Source organism: Ailuropoda melanoleuca, chromosome 4 (assembly GCF_002007445.2).
Source record: "Ailuropoda melanoleuca isolate Jingjing chromosome 4, ASM200744v2, whole genome shotgun sequence".
Classification (NCBI taxonomy): Eukaryota; Metazoa; Chordata; class Mammalia; order Carnivora; family Ursidae; genus Ailuropoda; species Ailuropoda melanoleuca.
The window spans coordinates 70,233,723-70,252,568 of record NC_048221.1 but is presented as its reverse complement, the minus strand read 5'-3'; the positions used below and the strand labels follow the sequence as shown (position 1 = coordinate 70,252,568).

Below are 18,846 nucleotides of genomic sequence, written 5' to 3'. Positions count from 1 at the left end.
AAACTACAAATTTATATTGCTAAAAATTGAAAAATGGCTAAATGGAAGGTTTCATGAGCAACAGGTAACTTACATAATTTCAAAACACCTACACACAAAATGCTTATGAATTACCGAAAAAGGGACTTGGCTGTGGAGAGGCCTGGCAGACACCCCTGCGATCAAGTGATCCAAGTAAACATCTTTAGTACGGGACAAACTGCAATCTTCACCACCAATAAGACACAGCAAGAAGGGTGTGTCACTTCTGCGACATCTCTGCCAAAGGAAATCCATGTGATATCCCACTAAATTCATGATCTGAATTTCATCATGAAAATATACCGAAGTCATATCAAGAGCTATTCTGCAAAATCAAGGTCAAAAAAGTCAAGGAAAGTTGAGGACTGACTGTCCTAAACTGAAGGAAACCAAAGAGAATTGACAACCAGATCTGCTTGATCCTTTTGCAATGAACGGCCTTGTCAGAACATTAGTGAATCTTGAATTGGGCCTGCCCATTGGACGGTGGCAATGTAGCAATGCCATGATGGCCATGGTGTAACGTAGCAGAAGTACCTGGAGTTTCCTGGTGGACTGCAGAGTGTGTGCTAGAGAACTGCTTCTCAAACTCGGTACACAAATCACCAGGGGATCTTTGAAAAATGCAGATTCGGATTCAGCTGGTCTGGGTGGAGTGTGCGATTCTGCCTGTCTAACCAGCTCCCAGGTAAGGCCCATGCTGCTTGTCCGGAGCAGGAATAGGAAAGGCCTAGGGAACTGGGGTGAACGTTTACTGTTTGCCTCCAGATACTTACCTTCCTCCTTTCTTGGCCCCAGACTCTGGTGTTTCCTTTGGGAACAATCTGCCCCCCTCTGTGTACCAGTTTTGGGTCGGATGGTCTTCAGTGCTCAGGCAGTGGAGCACGCAACCTGGGCTTGATCTATCCCATACCCTGGCCACTGTGAAAGGTTCAAGGCTGGTCCTCGGACCCAGCCAGGGCCAGTGTGATGCAACTTGAAGAGGCCTGGCTGAGCTGGCACAGCCTCTACAGCCATCTTCATCTACTGGAGCCTTCCTGGAATTCCAAGCTGTACAGTGGCTCGGGACATGCCTTTTGCCCTCCAATTCCTAAGGTTTCCAAAGCTTTCTGACCCCACACATGTGACTCCACCACATAGTAGTCACGTGACCTTACTTAGTAGCAAACTGAATTTTTACCTTAGTTTCATCATTTATAAAATGGGATACCACCCACCTCAAAGGGCTGAGAACTATATACTGTCACCCACATAAATACAGTGTTTTGAGCTGCACCTGGTATACAGTAGGTGTTCAATAAATTTTTAATTGTTCCGTTTGGTTTTTGGAACCGATGATCCCACACAATAAGAAAGGATGGCATCTCACTGGTATGTCTTAGGGCATTTTCTGTATTGAGAGTGACTTAACACAGAGTTTGGGGGGCCCGGAAGATACAGCCAAACATCTCGCTAGGCAATGTTATTGTTTCCTCTGGATCCAGGACTTCTTGCATAGCCTACTCAATTCATACCTAACTTGCACCCATCCTGCACTGAGTTGCCTATATAAATACATATGAAAGGGAAATAAATTAGCAACATTGTAGGTGTCCCCAAGTTCGGTTTTCACTTTCCCAGGAATTGCAAGTTCTAGCCAGTGAGCAGAAATCCCTTTCTACTGTCTTTATTCTACTGCCATCCTGTGGCCAGCCTGTGCCACTGCAGTGCTGAGGGCCGGTGTGCTGAGCTCCCTGTGGCGTCCTCCTGGTGCCCGGGATGGGGCTCCTTGGGAGGAAGGAAAGGAGTGAAGTTGAAGGGTCTCCTCAAGTCCCCACCAGCAAGCAGGAGCCTGGGCATGAATCACCAGTCTTGATCTGATTTCTGTTTGATGAACCTCAGGGCCCCATAGTACAGGATCATGAAGCCACCGCCGATGCCAATGAGGATGAAGTAGATGGAATAGAGTGGGTACGAGTTCAGGCCCATGGAACTGAGGACCTGGGGACACAGACATCAGTGAACTCACTGAGAAAACATTCAGATGGATGTTATTTATTTAAAGTCGAAGGCCTCAGCTACTTACTATGTCTCCCGGGATAGAGATGGTGAAGTTGCCGACTGGCATGTGGTAAGTGTTCCCTTTAAACTGAATCTGCATCAGCCCTTCAAAACACCAGCGGAGAAAGGAGACTTTGGAGATCCAAGCGGGCACTGGAGACAGTGAGAGCCATGTTATTCACACAGGCTAACCACCTGCTCCCTGGGAAGCCCTCCCGAACACAGGGCCCTGGTGGCTCTGCCTCCAGGCGGCAGGAGGGCAGGGAGAGGGAGAAAGGGCCAGAGTGACAGCTTGGGACATGGAGCGGAGTGGAGGGGGCCAGGTGGCTGAGGGGGTCACCACACTTTGGATCGATAACAATTTGAGAGAGTAATGTATTAGGTATCCCAGCATGTGCTCAGCTTCACGGAGGCATAGCTGAGATTTCTGAGTCTGTGCCCTGATCCCACAGGAGTATCACAGGGCCAGGAGCAGGAGGAAGGAACAAGCCCAGCTTGGCTGGTCAGGAGAAGAGAGCAGCCATAGAAGCCGGGGAGGGGCTGGACAGCGCCCTACAGAGAACAGCCACACAGTCTCAGATGTGCGTGTGTGGAGTGTGTTGGGGACTTCAGAAGAGCAAGGTGGGGGCAGCAGGAAGTAAGCAGGCCCCCACAGGGCCTGAAAAAAGCAATGACATGGATTTGCACCTTACAAAGTACCCTCTGCATGGGCTAAGGTTGAGAGGGACACAGAAGGACCAAGGTCACAACCACTGCGGTGGTCTGAGACCTGACAATAAGGCCAGGGGTGGGAGATCAGGCAAGCGGACATTCCAGAAAGATGTGAGAGGCAGAACTAACCTGGCTCACTGGTGAATGTGGAGAGTGAGGGAGAGTCAAGGGTGACCTCCAGGTGTCAGCTGGGGGATATAAGAAGGCGCCATCTGCACCCTCTCATAGCGTCATTCCTTTGACAAGCAGGACAGTCGGCTCTCAGAAAAACCAGGCTTAACTTGGATCTAAATGGTGAGTTCTCATCCCCAGATGAAAGCAGGCTTCATCCAGCACCAGAAGGCCGCAAAAAGCTTGACAAGGGGAGGGAAGCAGGCCTTACCTGTCCACAGGTTGTCCAAGCTTATCATGAAGCCCCCGGTGAGGTAGAAGGAGTTGTAGAGAGCGTTGCCGAAGAAGGAGGATGTATGGAATGTGGGGAGCAGGGCAGCGGCACCCAGGGCCATGATCCTGCAGCAGAAGACCACCAGCCACACGAGGAGGAAGTGCAGCAGAAAGGGCTCGAGGCTTGGGCGCAGGTTGGCCAGCCAGTAGGTGGGCATCCCGTAGATCATGATGTAGACACAGTGCTCCGGAAGCTCCCCCAGGATCTGCAAAGAACAGCCCTTGTAAGGCTGCGGAGCTAATGCCTTCACTGTCATTGTTCGTTCCGTGTTTAAAGACAGTGACCCTCCATGATGCCAACCTTCCCTGCTCCGATGATCAGGCTGGAGCAGGAGGGCCGGCGGGTGCGGCTGTGGGACCCTGGAATAAGAGCTCCCTGCTGGTTTCCCCCCTGTAGACGCCATGGGCTCCACCTGGGACAGTTCAGAGCGGTTTTCCCCAGGGAGGCCGTGTGGCCTGGGGAAAATGGCAGTGAGGTACTGTTCTCCTGTTTCAAGTTCCCCTCCTGCCTGCCGAAACCTAACAGCTGTGGGGCTTTGAGACAGCTGCATAACCTCTCTGAGCCTCCGCTTCCTGGAAATCAGGGTAGTAACACTTGCCGACCTGCTTCCTGGAGATGTCGTGAGAGATCGGAGAGCTGAAATATGCTGGATGTTTCCCACTTTTTTTTTCTTTCTTTTTTTTTTTCTTTTTTTTTTTTTTTAAGGTTTCTGCTGACCAGGAAAGTGTCATTCCTAGTCCACAGTCCCAGTCTGTTGGTAAATGTTTTAAAAATATCGTCTCTGAAACTCCCCTAGCGGATGTGACTCCTGTAACCACAGATGATGCATGGCCCCCCGGTTCAGCAAAATACTTCTCTTGAGCTTTTGTACAACGCAGTGTAGCTTTCTCTGCCCCTACCCCCCACCTGGTCACTTGCTCTCAGCCCTGACCAGTCACCTTGGTAAAGAAATATGGACCAGCAGTGTAGAGCCCATCTTCCAGTTCATAGTAAAGCATTGCCCTCTCTGAGTGACCTAAAACAGGGGAGAAAAGGAAAATGAAAGTGACATTAATTTTCAGTGTTTCTGTTTTTGAGTCTCTCTTTGTACAATTATAAATAGTCACATTGACTAAATGTCTTCTATTTTTAAAAAACAGGCAGAGTTAAACCATCCTAATTTAGATGTTTGTGATTCTGTGACTTGTGCATTGCTGTCAAGTATAATTCCTGCTATAATAGGAATGCCTAAGATTCCTGGGTAATCTGCTTTCATTTGCATACTAATATTAATGTGCAAACTTTAAAAACAATCATCACCTTTTGTTTTGCAATCATGGTGAAACTATTCAGCACACCCATTCTCCCCAGCAGTTCAGAGGAACACAGGCTGGCTTTGGACCAGCTTAGGGGGGTGACCAACGCCATGCCCTCTGGCTGTTTCAGGTGTGGGTCACAGAAAGCAAGCCACACTCACATTTGGCAATGACATCCAGGACCACGTTGAAAGGGATGAGAGCTCCAATCATGAACAAGAGGGCAGCCGTGTCCGTGAAGGAGAGTTTGATGGCCCCGTGGCCGTAATAGAGGAACCCGATGACCAGGGACATCAGGCAGGCCTCTGCTCCATGAATAAGGAGAGTTGGCAGGTCTCGGAAGTCGTTGAAAATCTGACGACTTAGAAAACAAAAGGTGCCAAAGGAACAACATATAACAGCCCTGTCATGCTGGCAATGTCATGTAATCTCTGCAAGGCTCTCTTTTCTCATCTATAAAATGGGAATAGCACTGCCCCCTCACAAGGACCGTGAGGCTCAAATGAGATCACTGATGAAAGCATCTGTGTCACACTAGTTATACAATAAATAATTTACTTTATTGTCAACGTATCGACTGTGCAATTTCACTTAAAGACATTATCCTAAGGAAATTACCAATCAGGTGTGTAAAGACATATGTACAAGGATGGTTGCTGCAGCGTTACTTGTCACAGCAAAAGCCTGAAAAAAACCGGACCATCACTAAGCACTAGCAGGGAAATGAATTATGGCTAGATTGGAACGCTGAAGAAGACCTAACCAGATGAGAGGTAGAGACCTATTCTATACGAGACCAAAAACAAAAAAATGGTTACAGAACAATATGCAGAGTATGATCCCCTTTATGTATTAAAATGTTGTGCACAGGAGGATCTAGAAACATTCACACCAAACACATGGGTCTGGTTTTCTCTGAGGGCTGATGTGACAGGTAACCTTCCCTTTCCACTTGAGTTTCTCCCGTATCGTCTGAATTTTTCACCACAATCCTATGTAATTTCTCCGATCATCTGGCCAGTAAGGACACTTTGATTTTGTTTAAAGAATAAAAGTAACAGGAGTGTTCTGTATTGCACAGAGGGCTAGTGCTGGTCTTGATTGATACTGGTTTTTAAAAATGATTCCTCCTCTTGCTTTCTCCTTCAAATTCACTTTAGATAGAAGGGGCTTAATTGGATACAACAAAGACTTGTGGGGCAGGGCTGGTGGTAGTGGGATGAAATGGCGGATCGGATAATTACCGGATCAGCATGGTAAACTGCTGCACAGGGCCGGGCAGCTCAGTGGGAGTCGGGGGCTGGTCGGTGTCCTGGGGGGGGGCCCAGCTGTCAAGAAGCAGAGTGTGTCATGGGGTGTGGGGGCGGGCTGCCTTCTGCAAGGAGCTCTCCACCCAGAGCCACCCTGGCCTGCCTTACCTCTCCGCGCAAGTGCCCTCACCCAGCTCCCTTGCCTCCGCTCTCCAAAGAAAGTCATCGAAGCCACGAACTTTTTCTCGAAACAAGGTCGCAAGGGACTGAGTCTTCTCTCTGGTGGCCACTTCCTGCTCTCTGCTTCGCCTATCGATGCTAGTCAAGTCCACTGTAAGGAGAGGATGCAGGGCCATGTTATCTGTACCTGCTCACGGGTGAGGAGCTTGATGCAAGGCCAGTTCACAATGCTGGTTAGCCCTTGGGGGTTCCAGGACATGCTCCCCACTCTCTGAGAATGGACTATGAAGTGAAGAGCAGAGCAAAGAGAGGCAGAGAGACACTCAGGGCTGGCCTCCCACCCTGCTGGACCTGGCCACATCCACTTCAGGGGAAAGCCTGCTGCAGGGGAAGGGCAACACAAGAGCTCTGTGGGTCCTAGCCCCCAACCCAACACCCAGGCTCATTACGGGGCCATCCCTAGGACAGAATGTAAGACATTAGACCTTTGGAGCCAAAGGTCATGGCACAATTATACCCTAGCTCCAACTCAAACCATTTAAGAAGCTTGAGATGAGGACTCAGCCTCTCTGGTGTTCCTGCCCATGGGGAGAAGGTAGCTGGCCATGAGGCAGTTGGGCAGTCTGGGCACCTGGAAGTTCTAGTTCTCACTGTAAATTAGTAATTTGGCTCCCCAAGCAGCCTGCCTAAAATGGGAGAATGTTTTGGCTGGAAGATGCCAGTGTCTGGACAATGGTAAATAGAGCTGTCACTGACCTCCATGTTACTTGTGGGAAGCATCTGGGAGCCCCAACCATAGCTCTACTCTCATGGGGTTCCTGCAATGTCAGAAAGACACACCCACCCAGTCACAACCAGGGCCCTCCTGAGCCCAGCTTTACTGGAGTGTGGTTCTCCTCCCACTATTCCTCCTCTTAACCTCTGTCTCTTCCCTCCTGCCATCTTCAGGACATGTCCCAAGGTAGGATAATGTCCAGGAGGAGTCTTTGCAAAATGCAATATGTCTCCTCAGTGTACAGGCCTATAGCTCAGAACACCAGACTCTCTGCATACTGCCAGACCCTGTACCCCAGATAGGTAGGTGGTAGGCAATGACAAAATAATAAATGACAAAAATAATAAAGAAAAAGTTTTTTTCAGGTCTGTTATGGACATCTGGCTTCTGGTAACCCCCCTCTGGGGTTACTACACATTGCTCCCCGTGGCCTGGTTGACAGGTGTCCTCTATGTGAGTTCACACAGTGTGAGTGCACAAGGGCTGGCAGGCTGGAGAGAGCGGCCTGTCCTCCTGGGGAGAGGGACGGACAGTGGATGCTGGGAGGAGGATGTGGGCCCAGGACCAGAACTCAGGGAGGGGGCCAGATATACTGGCTGTGAGTCCCAGTTCTGTGCCTTACAAGTTCTGTGCAAGGGGTTTAACTCTTCAGACTTTGGTCTTCTCATCTGTAAGGATGGAGATGACCCTGGCAGGGCTCTTAGGGTCCAAGGGACACTCTCTGGAGCTTGGTGCCTTTGGGCCCAGTGTCTGCCCTCAAGGACATGGTCCCTGTCGTCATGGTTATTGGTGAGGCCCTTGCTACACTGGGCCATCTTGGGAGGAAGGCTGGGGCTCCAGGTGACATATTAGACAAGCCATAGCTACTGCCTCCCCCAGCGCTGGTGAAGCTGTGCAGCCTGGCCAGCAGCCACAGCACGCTTCAGCATTCAGGATGCAGGCATCTACTTTCAGGTCAGGCACCTGTAAAGACAACTGTCTCCCCAGCAATGAAGAAATTGGTTTACCCTTTCCCAGAGGGCTACATGCTGAGAGCTCAGATCCCCAAGCAGAAAGGCCTCTCTATGCTGACAGAGCAATTTTCCTATCTAAAGATTCATTGACCAAGACCTCCAAATGGCCCTGAGGTCCCTGTGTCCTGGGGCCCCCTCTACCACCCAGTGCCTTCAGACTCTCTGCTTCTTTGGGGGCACCAGGGCACAGCTTTAAGATTTCCTGGTGGCCTCCTGACCTTCCGTATCCTAAGTTTCCCTACAGGGTCTGAATAAAGACCACAATTCTAGAAATTGATCCAAACCCTCTTGGGTTCTATCTCCTTTAGCCATTGGAATTCTCATAGGCTTCTTATCTATCATGCACAGGGAGGCTGGCTATGTCAGAGCTGCTTTATTCAGGCCCTCATTTCTAGCATTTGATACTTGGCAAAGGGACACATGTTCTACAGCCCGCTCTGCCCGCCCCCCCTTTCAGGTCCTGCTCCCCTGAAGCCTCCGAGTTTCCCTCCCGGCTCTCTCCACCAGGCCCTGGCGGGGCAGGGTGCCCGGCAGCTCACCGTAGAAGTCGGCAGGGTTGCTGTAGCGAGGACAGGGGTGGCCGATGGCTGTGAAGTACTGCACCATGTGCTGGGCTGCCCCCAAGTAGATGGTGCTGCCGGACGTCATCAGGAGGACCAAATCAAACAGCCTGAAGATGTCCGACCGAGGCTGGTGGAGGGAGATGAGCACCAACCGGTTGCCCTTGGCCAGCCGGGACAGGGTTTTCACCAAGTTGTGGGCCGTGAAGCTGTCGAGCCCGGAGGTGGGCTCATCCAGAATGAGGATTCCTTCCCAGCGGAGAGAGGGGCCTGGTGAGCAGGCAGGACTCCGGCTGGCCAGGGCCCAGCCAGGTGGGCGCCACGGCCCCCCCTCGCGCCCTCACCTGGATTCCACAGGAGCTGCACTCCGATGCTGACTCTGCGCCGCTCGCCCCCCGACACGCCCCGCACGTACGCGTTGCCCACGCGCGTGTTGGCGCACTGGCGCAGGCGCAGCTCCGCGATCACGTCGTCCACCTGGGGAGGAGGGCCGGGGTTTAAAACGCCCGGGCTGCCCGCCCAGCTCGCGGCTATGCGGCTGCTGTCCCGGGGCGTAAAGCGCCTGCCCCTCCGAATGGGTTTGCGCTCCAGCCTTCACTGCCGCACGCAGTGTTTGTTCCCGCTTTCAGCACGTCCTGAGCGGCTTCCACGTGCAGGGCACGGCGCCATGTTGGAAGCGCGGCCGCGACCTGGGGACATGACAACTGGGCTCTCTGCCCACACGGAGGACAGGAAAATAGACACTCCTCACGCATTTTGTCCTGTGCCATGAAGGGAACGGGCCAGGGCCAGGGGCCAGGCGGCTTACACAGGAGCTGAGCGTAGGGTTGGAAGGATGGTGAGCTGTGCTGCTCAGACTCGACCTGTGGTTGGGCCCTGAGGCAGGCAGGGAGGGCGGGTGGGTGACGGGAAGGATGTCGTGGCTTCTTGGGGTCACCAGAGTTAGGTAGTTACCCTTTCGTCACGCTGAGCCTGGGAGAAGGTTCTGGGCAGGCGTAGCTGGGCAACAAAAGCCAGGGTCTCGCGGACGGTTAGATTGGGGAGCAGCTGGTCGTGCTGGCGCACATGGGCCACATACTTCCTCACCAGCTGAGGCGTGCTGGGCTGCCCGTTGATCCAGATTTGGCCTGACTTAATTTTGCCGCCATGGTCCCTGCCGGTGATCACGTCCAGCAAAGAGACTCTCCCACAGCCTGTGAAGCCACCAGAGACATCCTGAGAGCAAGAGCTGTGGGGGGCCAGCCTGGAAGCCACTGCAGCCCACACTCTCTAGCCATCCTGGACTGCACTGTCCTTGCAGAAGTGACTAGCTCCTAGGAAAAGTGGCCTAGCTTTTGGATCCAGGTGGGGCAGTCCCAGCACCTGGAGTTCCAGGCCTTTCACCCGCAGCCAATTTGAGCATCAGTGGGGAGCTGGAGGCACGTTGACGGTGGGGGGTTCAAGTCAGTTAGCCAGAGGTGCATGGCAGGAGAGGGCTGGAGTCCTGGCCCTGGCTGTGCCTGAAGCAAATGCCCCTTTCCACCTCTAATAAGTCCCCCTCTCTCTCAAGGCTGGTGTTAATTGCTTTATGAAGCTTAACTATTTTTGGGTGGTAAATGTGCCAGCAACATTGGCTCAGAAGCTGAGTTTGTGGGAAGGACTAATTTTGGAAAATTAGGGTGTTTTTTAAAAAGATTTATTTATTTTAGAGGGAGGAACGAGTGGGGGGAAGCGGAGAGGGAGAGAACCTCAAGCCAACTCCCAGCTGAGTGAGGAGCCCGACATGGGGCTTGATCTCACAAATAGGGTGTTTTTTGAAAATGCAAAACTGGAACTTATTTTCAGAAATAAGGAAAAAATAGAGGAATAATAGATGTGAACATGATTTTAAAACCACAGTATACACGTGTATTTCTCTGTATCTGTCTTTCTCCTATTTTTATCAGTGATACTTTTTACTCTTTCTAGAAAAAGTGATCTGTTGCCCTAAGTTAACACCATCCACCTCTGAGTGACAGCGATTGCTATTGATTTGGGGAAATGTCAGATTGGAATCAGGTTTCCAGAAGCATTTGATGACTCTTTGACAGCCATTTAAGCTGTGAATGCCAGTTGGGCTGCAGCTGTGAGAACACCTTTCAGACAGCTAGGGATGAGGCTCTCTCATTCCCCCAGGTGAGGGTTGCTTCCTTTACTATAAATTTCTTTCAGCGAGCAAATTTTGCAACTTGTTTTCAAATAAGGAAAGTGTCAATACACAAATGTAACCACACCTTGCCATATGCACATGCTTCCTGCAAGAAGCCCCATGCCTCCAGTGCAAAAAACAAATCTCGAGCCTCCCCAATAATCCTTCTGCTTACTGACCAGAGGCTCACACAGTAGAAAGGGACCTGCATGCTGCCTCCCAGGTACCCCTCATTCAGGGTCGCTGAGAACGTAAATGGAGCAAAATAGCCAGGAGAGAACCCAGAGGGGAGGGCTCTGGTCCTGTTCCCTACCGAGCCTCAGACCTCAGATCCAGGCTCTGAGTAGCAGGGGACTTTGGGAATCCCACTGTATCTATAAATGTTGACAATCAGGGAGTGTGAAGGCCACATTTCCTAAACACTTTATGAGAGGTATGGGTGGCCTTTTCCATGAAGGCTGCCTAGTGCAACTGGGGAGACCTTCTGTGGACCAGGAAAAAACACCAAAGGCATTCAAGAGCCTTAAAAAATGGCAGGAGTCTCCAATTAAGTAAATTCATTCATTGGAAAACAACTTTGTCACTACTGCTGATTCTCCAGAAGCAGCCAAAGTGTCTGGGACTCTTTTAATTTATATTTTATAAATTATGCTGAGCATTCATTCACTCTTCATTCTTAAGTGGAGTAAGAACCACAGGATGTATAATTGATAAATCTTTCTAAGAAATCATTTAGGGGCACCTGGGCGGCTCAGTCAGTTAAGCAGCCGACTCTTGATTATGGCTCAGGTCATGATCTCAGGGCCCCCTGGCGGCAGGCCCCACACTCAGTGGGGAGTCAGCTTGAGGATTCCCACCCCCGCCGCCCCTCCTCGCACCTCCCCCAAATAAATAAATCTTCAGAAGAAATCACTTAAATAATTTCAGTCAAGTAAACATGAAGCTAAACAGCCTTGAACCAAGAGTCAGAAATCCTGGAGACTGCTCACTCTCTCCAAACTTCACTTTCCTCAGGGATGCTAACAGCTATAGGGGCAAGTGTAAGGAGTATTAATTGTGATGACTCAGGCTTTGTGGAAGTGCCTCCATGGAGCCCACAAATCTCCCAGATTCTCAGTTCACGAAGGAAAAGCAGATACAACAAGAAAAGCCACCAGGAGTTACAAAAATAAAATTGGCCTGTGAAGTGACTTCTGTTTTCTTTTTTAAATCAGAATTGCCAGAGCCAGGGCCAAAAGTGGGCAGGACTTGACCTGTGGGCGTTATTTAAGTTACAAAGTGCATTGACACACATTATCTTATTTGATCTTTGGTTAGACAATAAATAGAATTTCCCTATCAGAAGACTAAAAATTTGGAGATGTTCAAAAGTTCAGTAATCTTCTGGAAATGATTAATTAAAAGGTATAACGTGTTCTCGCACCATGTGAAAGAAACGCCTTGATCTGAGAATCAGAAGACCAAAGTTCTAGTTCCAGCTCTACATTAAATATATGTCCTTAGGTGAATCACTCACTTTCTCTAGACTTTAGTCTCCCCATCTGTTGAATGAAGGTGTACATGTGTTGAGGGGAGGCAGGAGGACACTCTAGAGATATGGATAACGTACAATACTGATAATTTAAAAACCCTTCTTTAAAGAGGCTTTCAAACTGGTAAGGAGAAAGAAAGGTAGAATACATTGGAGAGCGTGAACTTTGTTCTCCAAGGCCTCATTCACCTCTGGTGTTGTATAATTTTAAGTTTGGCTTGCAGAAGTGACTCTGAGGCACTCCAAGAATCTGGATCTTTGCAGGTGGTTGAAGGCTGCACTAAGACTTGGCCTCTCTGAGAAGTCAGAGTTGCAGCAGGGGCTGTGCTTACCCGGTTGTGAGTGAATGAGTGAATGTCCCTGGTGGTGGAGGGGTCTCCTGAGAAGAACCTTGAATTCTGAAGCTGCCTGATGATCTTGGAAAGGCTGTTGCTTTGTCTCAATATTAGGTGTTAACTAAGGACCAAGTCCTGGATGCAGCTTCAAGAGGCACACTCATGATTCCTAATGATGGCGACTACCTGAGAGCTAGTAAATGGAAGAACTGGAATTTGAACCCAGGTCTGTCTGACTCAGAACCTGTGCTCTCACCCACTCTGCTATGCTGAGGGTTCTGTGAGAAGCAACCATCTGTCTGAGGGTCCAGTTTGCTTTCCAGGAGAGACAGAACCCATCGCCTCACTATTTGCCCTTAGTGGTACCTGAGCTCCCTATGATGGCCAGCATCTGCCCACTCCTCACTTTGAAGCTCAGGTTTTGGATGCCCAGCTCACAAGAATCCTTGTGAGATGTCCAAGGCATCTGGAACTGAGCCAGCTTCTTAAACCAGGGCACCTGGGAGTCCATGTCCACCTGTGGGGAGACATTGAAAGGTTCCTCAGAGAGCCGAGTGGTCAGAGGGTTTCAGCAACTTCCATTCAGCTCTGTATAGGAGGCATCCTCCTGCTGATAGACAGCAGGATGAGGGGCCCACACCAAGATTCTTTCAAACATGGAGGTGGAGCCCATGTTGAAGCCCTATGCTGAGAACCTGAAGCTTCCATTTCTAAGTCTGAAGCTAAGACAGGCAGAGTATTTACAATAGCAGAACAGAAAGGAAAACACAACATAAAATGATGTCTTCACTTAATAATAGTTTAGTGATTTACTAATGATTATTAAGTGTTTACTACGTACAAGGCATTGTGTAAATCTCTTTCAAGGTCACACAAGTGGCAGAGCAGAGAAAGGTTATGGTGTGCCACATTAGCTTGTCCTAACTCACATTTACAGGAAGCCAGGGTTGGGCCTCTGAGGTTCAGCATTTGCAGTCCCTAGTGTGTTCCACCTGGACTGCCTGAGGTCTGCCCCCAGGAGGGTCTGGGAAATGGAAGTCTTGAATCTGACCAGAGGTTCTTGAAAGCCTCTGAAAGGCCAGCAGTCCTTGAATTCTGTCTTATTAGGACAGTATATTTTGCAAATGAATAACAACAACAAAGCACAAAACTAGCGAAGCCTTAAAGAAGTCTATAGAGTGGTGTCGTGGCATTGTTAATTTCTTAGTTTTGATTGTTTTGCTCTGGGTATGCAAGATGTTAACATTAGGGGAAGCTGGACAAAGGGTATATGGGAACGCTTTACTATTTCTATAACTTTCCCAAAAGTCTAAAATTATTTCAAAATCTGAAGCTAAAAAAAAATTTGAGAGATTCCCCCCCCACAGGTTCACATAATTTATGTTTTAACAAAGGTCTTGTTCTCTTATACCTGTCAACCTCCAGCTACATTATGCATAGCTGAGGGAAGTCCTGTACATTCACCCAACGTGTGAAGCATCAATGTGGCCTGGACTTTGTCCTTGAGGGCAGAGGGCCCTCAGGGTGGTCTCACCCTTACCTTCCACTTGGGGAATCATTTGACCTTCCCTGCCCACTCCTCCCGCCTTGTCCTCAGGTGTGCTTCTACCTGGTAGCTGAGATCTCGGACCTCCAAGGTGTTGGACTGGCCGCTGTAGGTGAAGTACAGGCTGTTGTCACTTTCGGAGGAGAACAAGCTGTCCTGGAGGCCCTGCTGGTAGAAATGACAGGTGAGGGGTTCCTTCAAAGGCTGCTGAGCACTTAAGAGAAACCAGGGAGGAGACCCAAGAGGTGAGAGCAGCAGCTAGTGTGGTTGAGATCCAGAATTGGGAAGACATAGGCTTGGGCAGGTGGAGCCCAAGGGCTCTGAGAAAATAAGAGCATCCGTGAGGGCAAATCTTTCCTTCCCTGCAGAGTGAGCTTTGGGGCTTCCCTCCAGCACAGCTCTTGGCTCCAGAAAACTCAATCTCAGATTGGTGGAGCCTGGACCCAGACTCCTGACTGGAGAGAGCTTCGTGAGCTGCTGTGCTCTGGGAATACCTGAGCTGGGGGTTGACCTTAACTTTTCTCTTCCCTGCCTCTGGCGTACTGTCTTCTAATGCCAAACAGACTCCATGTACCTGGCATGTGAGAGGAAATAGCTATCAAAAAGCTAATGCTCAATATTTGGAAGACACCATCCTTGGAAAAGTTGCATCTTATTCTAATGCGGAGTTTTGCACAACACAGCCATTCAAAATGCGGTTGGGAGATTTCAGAGGAAGTCCCTATCATCCTCATGGTCATCTTGATGCTGTTGTTGAAGTGATGCTATTTTTGGGCATCAAGTAAATCAGTGTTTCATGGTATCAGCTGATACCTTTGGTATTAGCCATCAGCAGATCTGAATTCCTTCTGTTTTATCAGTTCAATCATTTAAATCATGGAGGGCCCAAAAAAGAAGAACCTGCCTAGTAAGGTTTCAATTTTTTAATGGATAACATTTTTCTCTTGTTTCTTAGTGCAGGGAAAAGTGTGTTTGTTAACAAGTTCTAGTTGACTCCGATCTTTCCGCTCAGAGCTGCCCTTCCCACACTGATGCGCTTCCTCAGTCAAGCAAGCAAGCATCCGCTGCTTCCTGGGAGCCCACATCATGGTGCAGGTTTGGGGTTTGGAGTGTGACAAAGACAGTCTCTGGGAAGCTTAGACTTTTTTTTTTTTAATTGAGGTAAAATTGGTATATAACATTATATCAGTTCAGGTGTGCAGCACAATAATTCTATATTTTGTACACTACAAAGTGGCCACTACAATACATCTATTTACCATCTGTCACCGTGCAAAGAAGCGTAGGTTTTAATGAATGGGACAGGTGGTTAGGATGGAGCATGACAGGCCAGGTGCAGAGGGAGGCTGACCTCAAGCATCCATTCAGGGTATATTTACACTGTGTACGCAGTGCCTACCTGTGCTTTGTGTGAAAATAAAATAACTTATGACTTAGGTGAAAATAACATCGAAAAGTCTCTGTCAAACTTCCCTGTAGTGGTGGAGGTCAGAGGTCCTCCAAAAGGTTATTCCAGCCTGATGGGAGAGGAGGGAAATCAGTACAGGTGACAGTCTGCGCCAGCAGCTATGAGTAAGTAATCCCCAGAGTGCCAGGGCAGTATGGAAACCACAGACCATAGCTACTTATCTTGTCTAATGTTAGAACTGTTACCATAAAGATCTAAATTATACAGAAAAACCTGGGAAAGGTGAACTCGTTTAGCAGAAGGGCCATCTCTGGGGAACAGACAGGACTACGAGAGAGAAGGTTACAGGGGAAAGTGAGGGGAGCGAGCTTCAGAGCTCTTGGTAATTACTGGTGTGCATGAGAGTTCAGTACTCTATAAACTGATCAGTCTGAAATATTTCAAAATATGTTTTCCAAGTGAGAGAGCAAGCCCATGCATAGAACTCCAGAATACTACTCCCACCTTGCCCAGAATATTACTCCCCTCAGTTGCCAGTGCCTCCAAGGCAGGAGCTGGCCGTGGAGATGGAGGAGGGCCCAGGGTCTGTGCCCTCAGAGATGGAGAAGGAGATCTCTACTGGGGGAGATCCAGGGCAGCTAAGAAAAGGGCTGTATTCCAGGCAGGTCAGCTCTGCACCTGATCTCACTCACCACTTCTGCCACCAGCACTCACACTGCTTAGTTTTTCCATTTAATTCTGTTAAACTATCAGAAATTCTAGCAATTATGGAGAGATTCATTGGGGCTAAAATGCATCCTATCTGTTTATAAAAAAGTAAATGTCTGTCGGATGGATATTAAGTCGATTGGTATAAGATATGAGTTAGGTCAGAAATTGCTTCTGTGAACAAACACCTGGCCAAAAGCTACCCAGGTTAGATTTCAGGTGGAGGGGGTCGCTTAGGAAAGGAGGTCGGACATTTTGGGGTCTGGAGTATTATATGCAGGTAACCTTATGCCCAAGTGGGTTCCACTTTCCAGATAAGTGCTTTGAAAAGGTGAAGGGTGCTGGGGCCCTGGGAAGACAGAATGGGAAGACAGATAAAAGGAGAGAGGTGCTTCCTGCTCCTGGGGCTGTGGGAAGTACCCCTCCACCTAGGCTAAGTAGTCAGGCGCAGGCCAGCCAGGGACCTCATCCACCATCTAGGGACTGTACCTTCCTGGAGCTGCACAGGCAGGGCGACTTTCAGAGGAAGAGGATTCCTTGCTGGGTTGGGGATGGCCTCTGTTCCATTTGAAATATTTCCTTGGCTCCCAGGAAGGATTTGTTAGACTTTTCCTGAGGTTTTGACAAATTCTCTGTATTTTTCAAATACTTAAATATCTATTCAGCTGACATCTTAATCAGTATGACTGTCAGAACATCACTTGAATTTCTGACAGGTGACACCCAAAAAAGCAAAGGCAGATTTATTTGTAGGTAACCTGCTTGGCTCCTGCTGGGCTACATTGTAATTTCTCCTTGTATTAATTTCTGATCAAATTCCTGTCAGAAGCATAGATTAGAAGGGAACTCAGGGAGCACAGAGCCCACGTTCCCTACTCTAAGATGAGGAATCCGTGCCCTTGAGTAGTGATGTGCTGAGGACTCAGTGCCCGGCAGAAACATGCAGGGGTTTTTCCTGGCTGAGAGGATGAGCCTGGGCCTTTACCAAAATGGTCAGACCAGATCTCACACATCTTGCCCTGAGGACTGGCCCCTCTTGTCCTCCTCTGGCTATGCTTTTGGCCATGGACGGAGGAGTCTGGGCCAAGAGCGCTTGCCACTCCAGGTGCCCCAGGCCAGAGGGGCATTTGTCTGTGGAGTATAAATGGAATGTGGGTAGGCAGGATGGCATGACCACATAGGGGTGTGTGAGTCACATGAGGGGCTAGGGTTGGGCAGAGAAGGGGGACAGGCTATAACTTGGTCTAGAAGCTGGCTCCCCTGTGCCACCACGTTGTAGCTGCTACTCCAAAAGTTTCTAGAATTTCTAAATTTACACCTGGCCTTTCAGGTTGGGAGGAAGGTATGTCAAGATAAGAAGATAGAAACTATTTTAAAGTTCTTAGCTTGACTGGTAACTTTAAAACTTCTAGACATTAGATTTGTAGCCCTCATTCTCTTGTTCCAGATGCCTTAAATGTTGGGGGAAGATTGTCACTTGGAACCTTGAGTAACAGGATTGGAGAAAAGGAAACTGGTAATGGTAGGCATCCCTGGATGTTGAATTTGGGCAGTTGTTGGCATCCCATGCTGTGGTGGCTGAATTGTCAGACCTTTTAGGCAGAAAGTGTCCCCAAAGGCACCACTGACTTTATATCTTATTCAGGCTGTGAGCACTGTAGTCACAGCTCCTGGGAGTCCTTTCAAGGCAAGGACTGGCTGTATTCCCACATCAGAAGTGGCTGTTTGTCACGGCTGCAGAGTGAACTAGGAATGGGCCAGCCTGAAGTCATGTCCTAGCAACTCAGGGCCAGACTAGGTGGCCTGTGGCCTTCCCTGTTGGGTGTGGAGTCCTCAGACCTTTCTTTCTCTCGCTCCTCCCCATGGCAGGCAAAGACAGCAAGGTCGGCTGGGGTGAGGTGGAGATAAAGGGTGGGCTCCACCTCCTTTCTGTTTTCCAGTTTAGCCTCCTGCCTCAAATCCCACCCACACCCCGATTTTAGCCAAAGGCCATTTCTCAAGTAAACATTTCTCATGTAAGATAAAGGTGGAGGACTTGTGCCCCAACCTCTCGGCCCCCTGGCTGCTATCTGTCCCCTCCAGCTCTCTCCGGGGTCTTATGTCTGCCTGCTGTAGCAATGTTTTGCGCATAAATTCTGATGTTCCTATAAAAGTCGCTTGCCATCCTACCTCATCAGTTTACTGCGTCTGAGACTCTGAGCTTGACAGACACACAGATGAAGGAGAGACAGCAGAGTCCCTGGTGTGTGTGAACACATTTCTGCTTTGGAGTCTCATTCAGAAAAAGCTCCATCAGCCCAAGTCACAAACAGGAATGTCATTTCCCTGTAGGAGTGCGCCTTCGTGCAGGAAGTGACCTCAGAGTCCCCCTACCCGCCCGTGTCCCCTGAATCTCTTCCCCTCAGCCCTCAGATGCCCAGGAAATAGAGTTCTGCTGCCATGTTCTCCCTCTGCTTGTGGTCTTGGCGGTGAGTTAAAGTTCCTGAGGGAGGAAAGAAAAGGTCCCATTCTCTCCCACCCTCCATGACTGAGGGGACTGCCCATCACTCACGGAGGCATCCTGGGGAGCAGCCCTGTTCCACAGTCCTCTCTCCTCTGAGGGCTTCTCAGCCATGGGGCGCAGCAGTGTCTGTGCCGCTTTGCTGCAGCTTCCTTTCCACCTTAGCTGCTACCCGCCAGCACCAGTGTTTTGTCTTTCTCAGAGCTGGGCAGTCTCTGGCCCTGGTTCACTGCGCCTCTCTTCCAGCACTCCTCCCGGGCAAGCCCTCCTACAAACAGGCTGTGTGTTCTGTCCACTGCCAAGATAGCACACACGCTCTGGGTAAAGGTACATCAGATAATGGTCTCCACGGCCAAACCCC

General features: G+C 49.5%; 1 protein-coding gene across 1 annotated transcript; it reads right to left on the bottom strand.

Moving 5' to 3' along the window:
* Positions 1–1,303: 1,303 nt before the first annotated feature.
* Positions 1,304–18,768, bottom strand: ABCG8 (ATP binding cassette subfamily G member 8). Its single transcript, XM_002912401.4, has 13 exons — positions 18,537–18,768; positions 13,933–14,034; positions 12,690–12,840; positions 9,245–9,483; positions 8,635–8,767; positions 8,270–8,539; positions 5,931–6,093; positions 5,757–5,840; positions 4,674–4,873; positions 4,156–4,232; positions 3,155–3,422; positions 2,087–2,214; positions 1,304–2,001 (listed from the first exon to the last, which is right to left on the bottom strand). Exons 1-13 carry the CDS (start codon positions 18,597–18,599, stop codon positions 1,864–1,866), a joined length of 2,016 nt encoding a protein of 671 aa, XP_002912447.1. The 5' UTR covers positions 18,600–18,768; the 3' UTR covers positions 1,304–1,863.
* Between the last annotated feature and the right edge of the window lie 78 nt (positions 18,769–18,846).

What these genes read in the sequence shown, in the direction of transcription:
- ABCG8 (XM_002912401.4), bottom strand. Translation starts at nt 18,599, where the DNA reads ATGGCTGAGAAGCCCTCAGAGGAGAGAGGACTGTGGAACAGGGCTGCT. An exon ending in AGGCTCAGCGTGACGAAAGG is followed by an intron (nt 8,768 to 9,244) that starts GTAACTACCTAA and finishes CCTCCTCCCCAG; the next exon opens with GTGGACGACGTGATCGCGGA. An exon ending in GAGGGCACTTGCGCGGAGAG is followed by an intron (nt 5,841 to 5,930) that starts GTAAGGCAGGCC and finishes GCTTCTTGACAG; the next exon opens with CTGGGCCCCCCCCCAGGACA.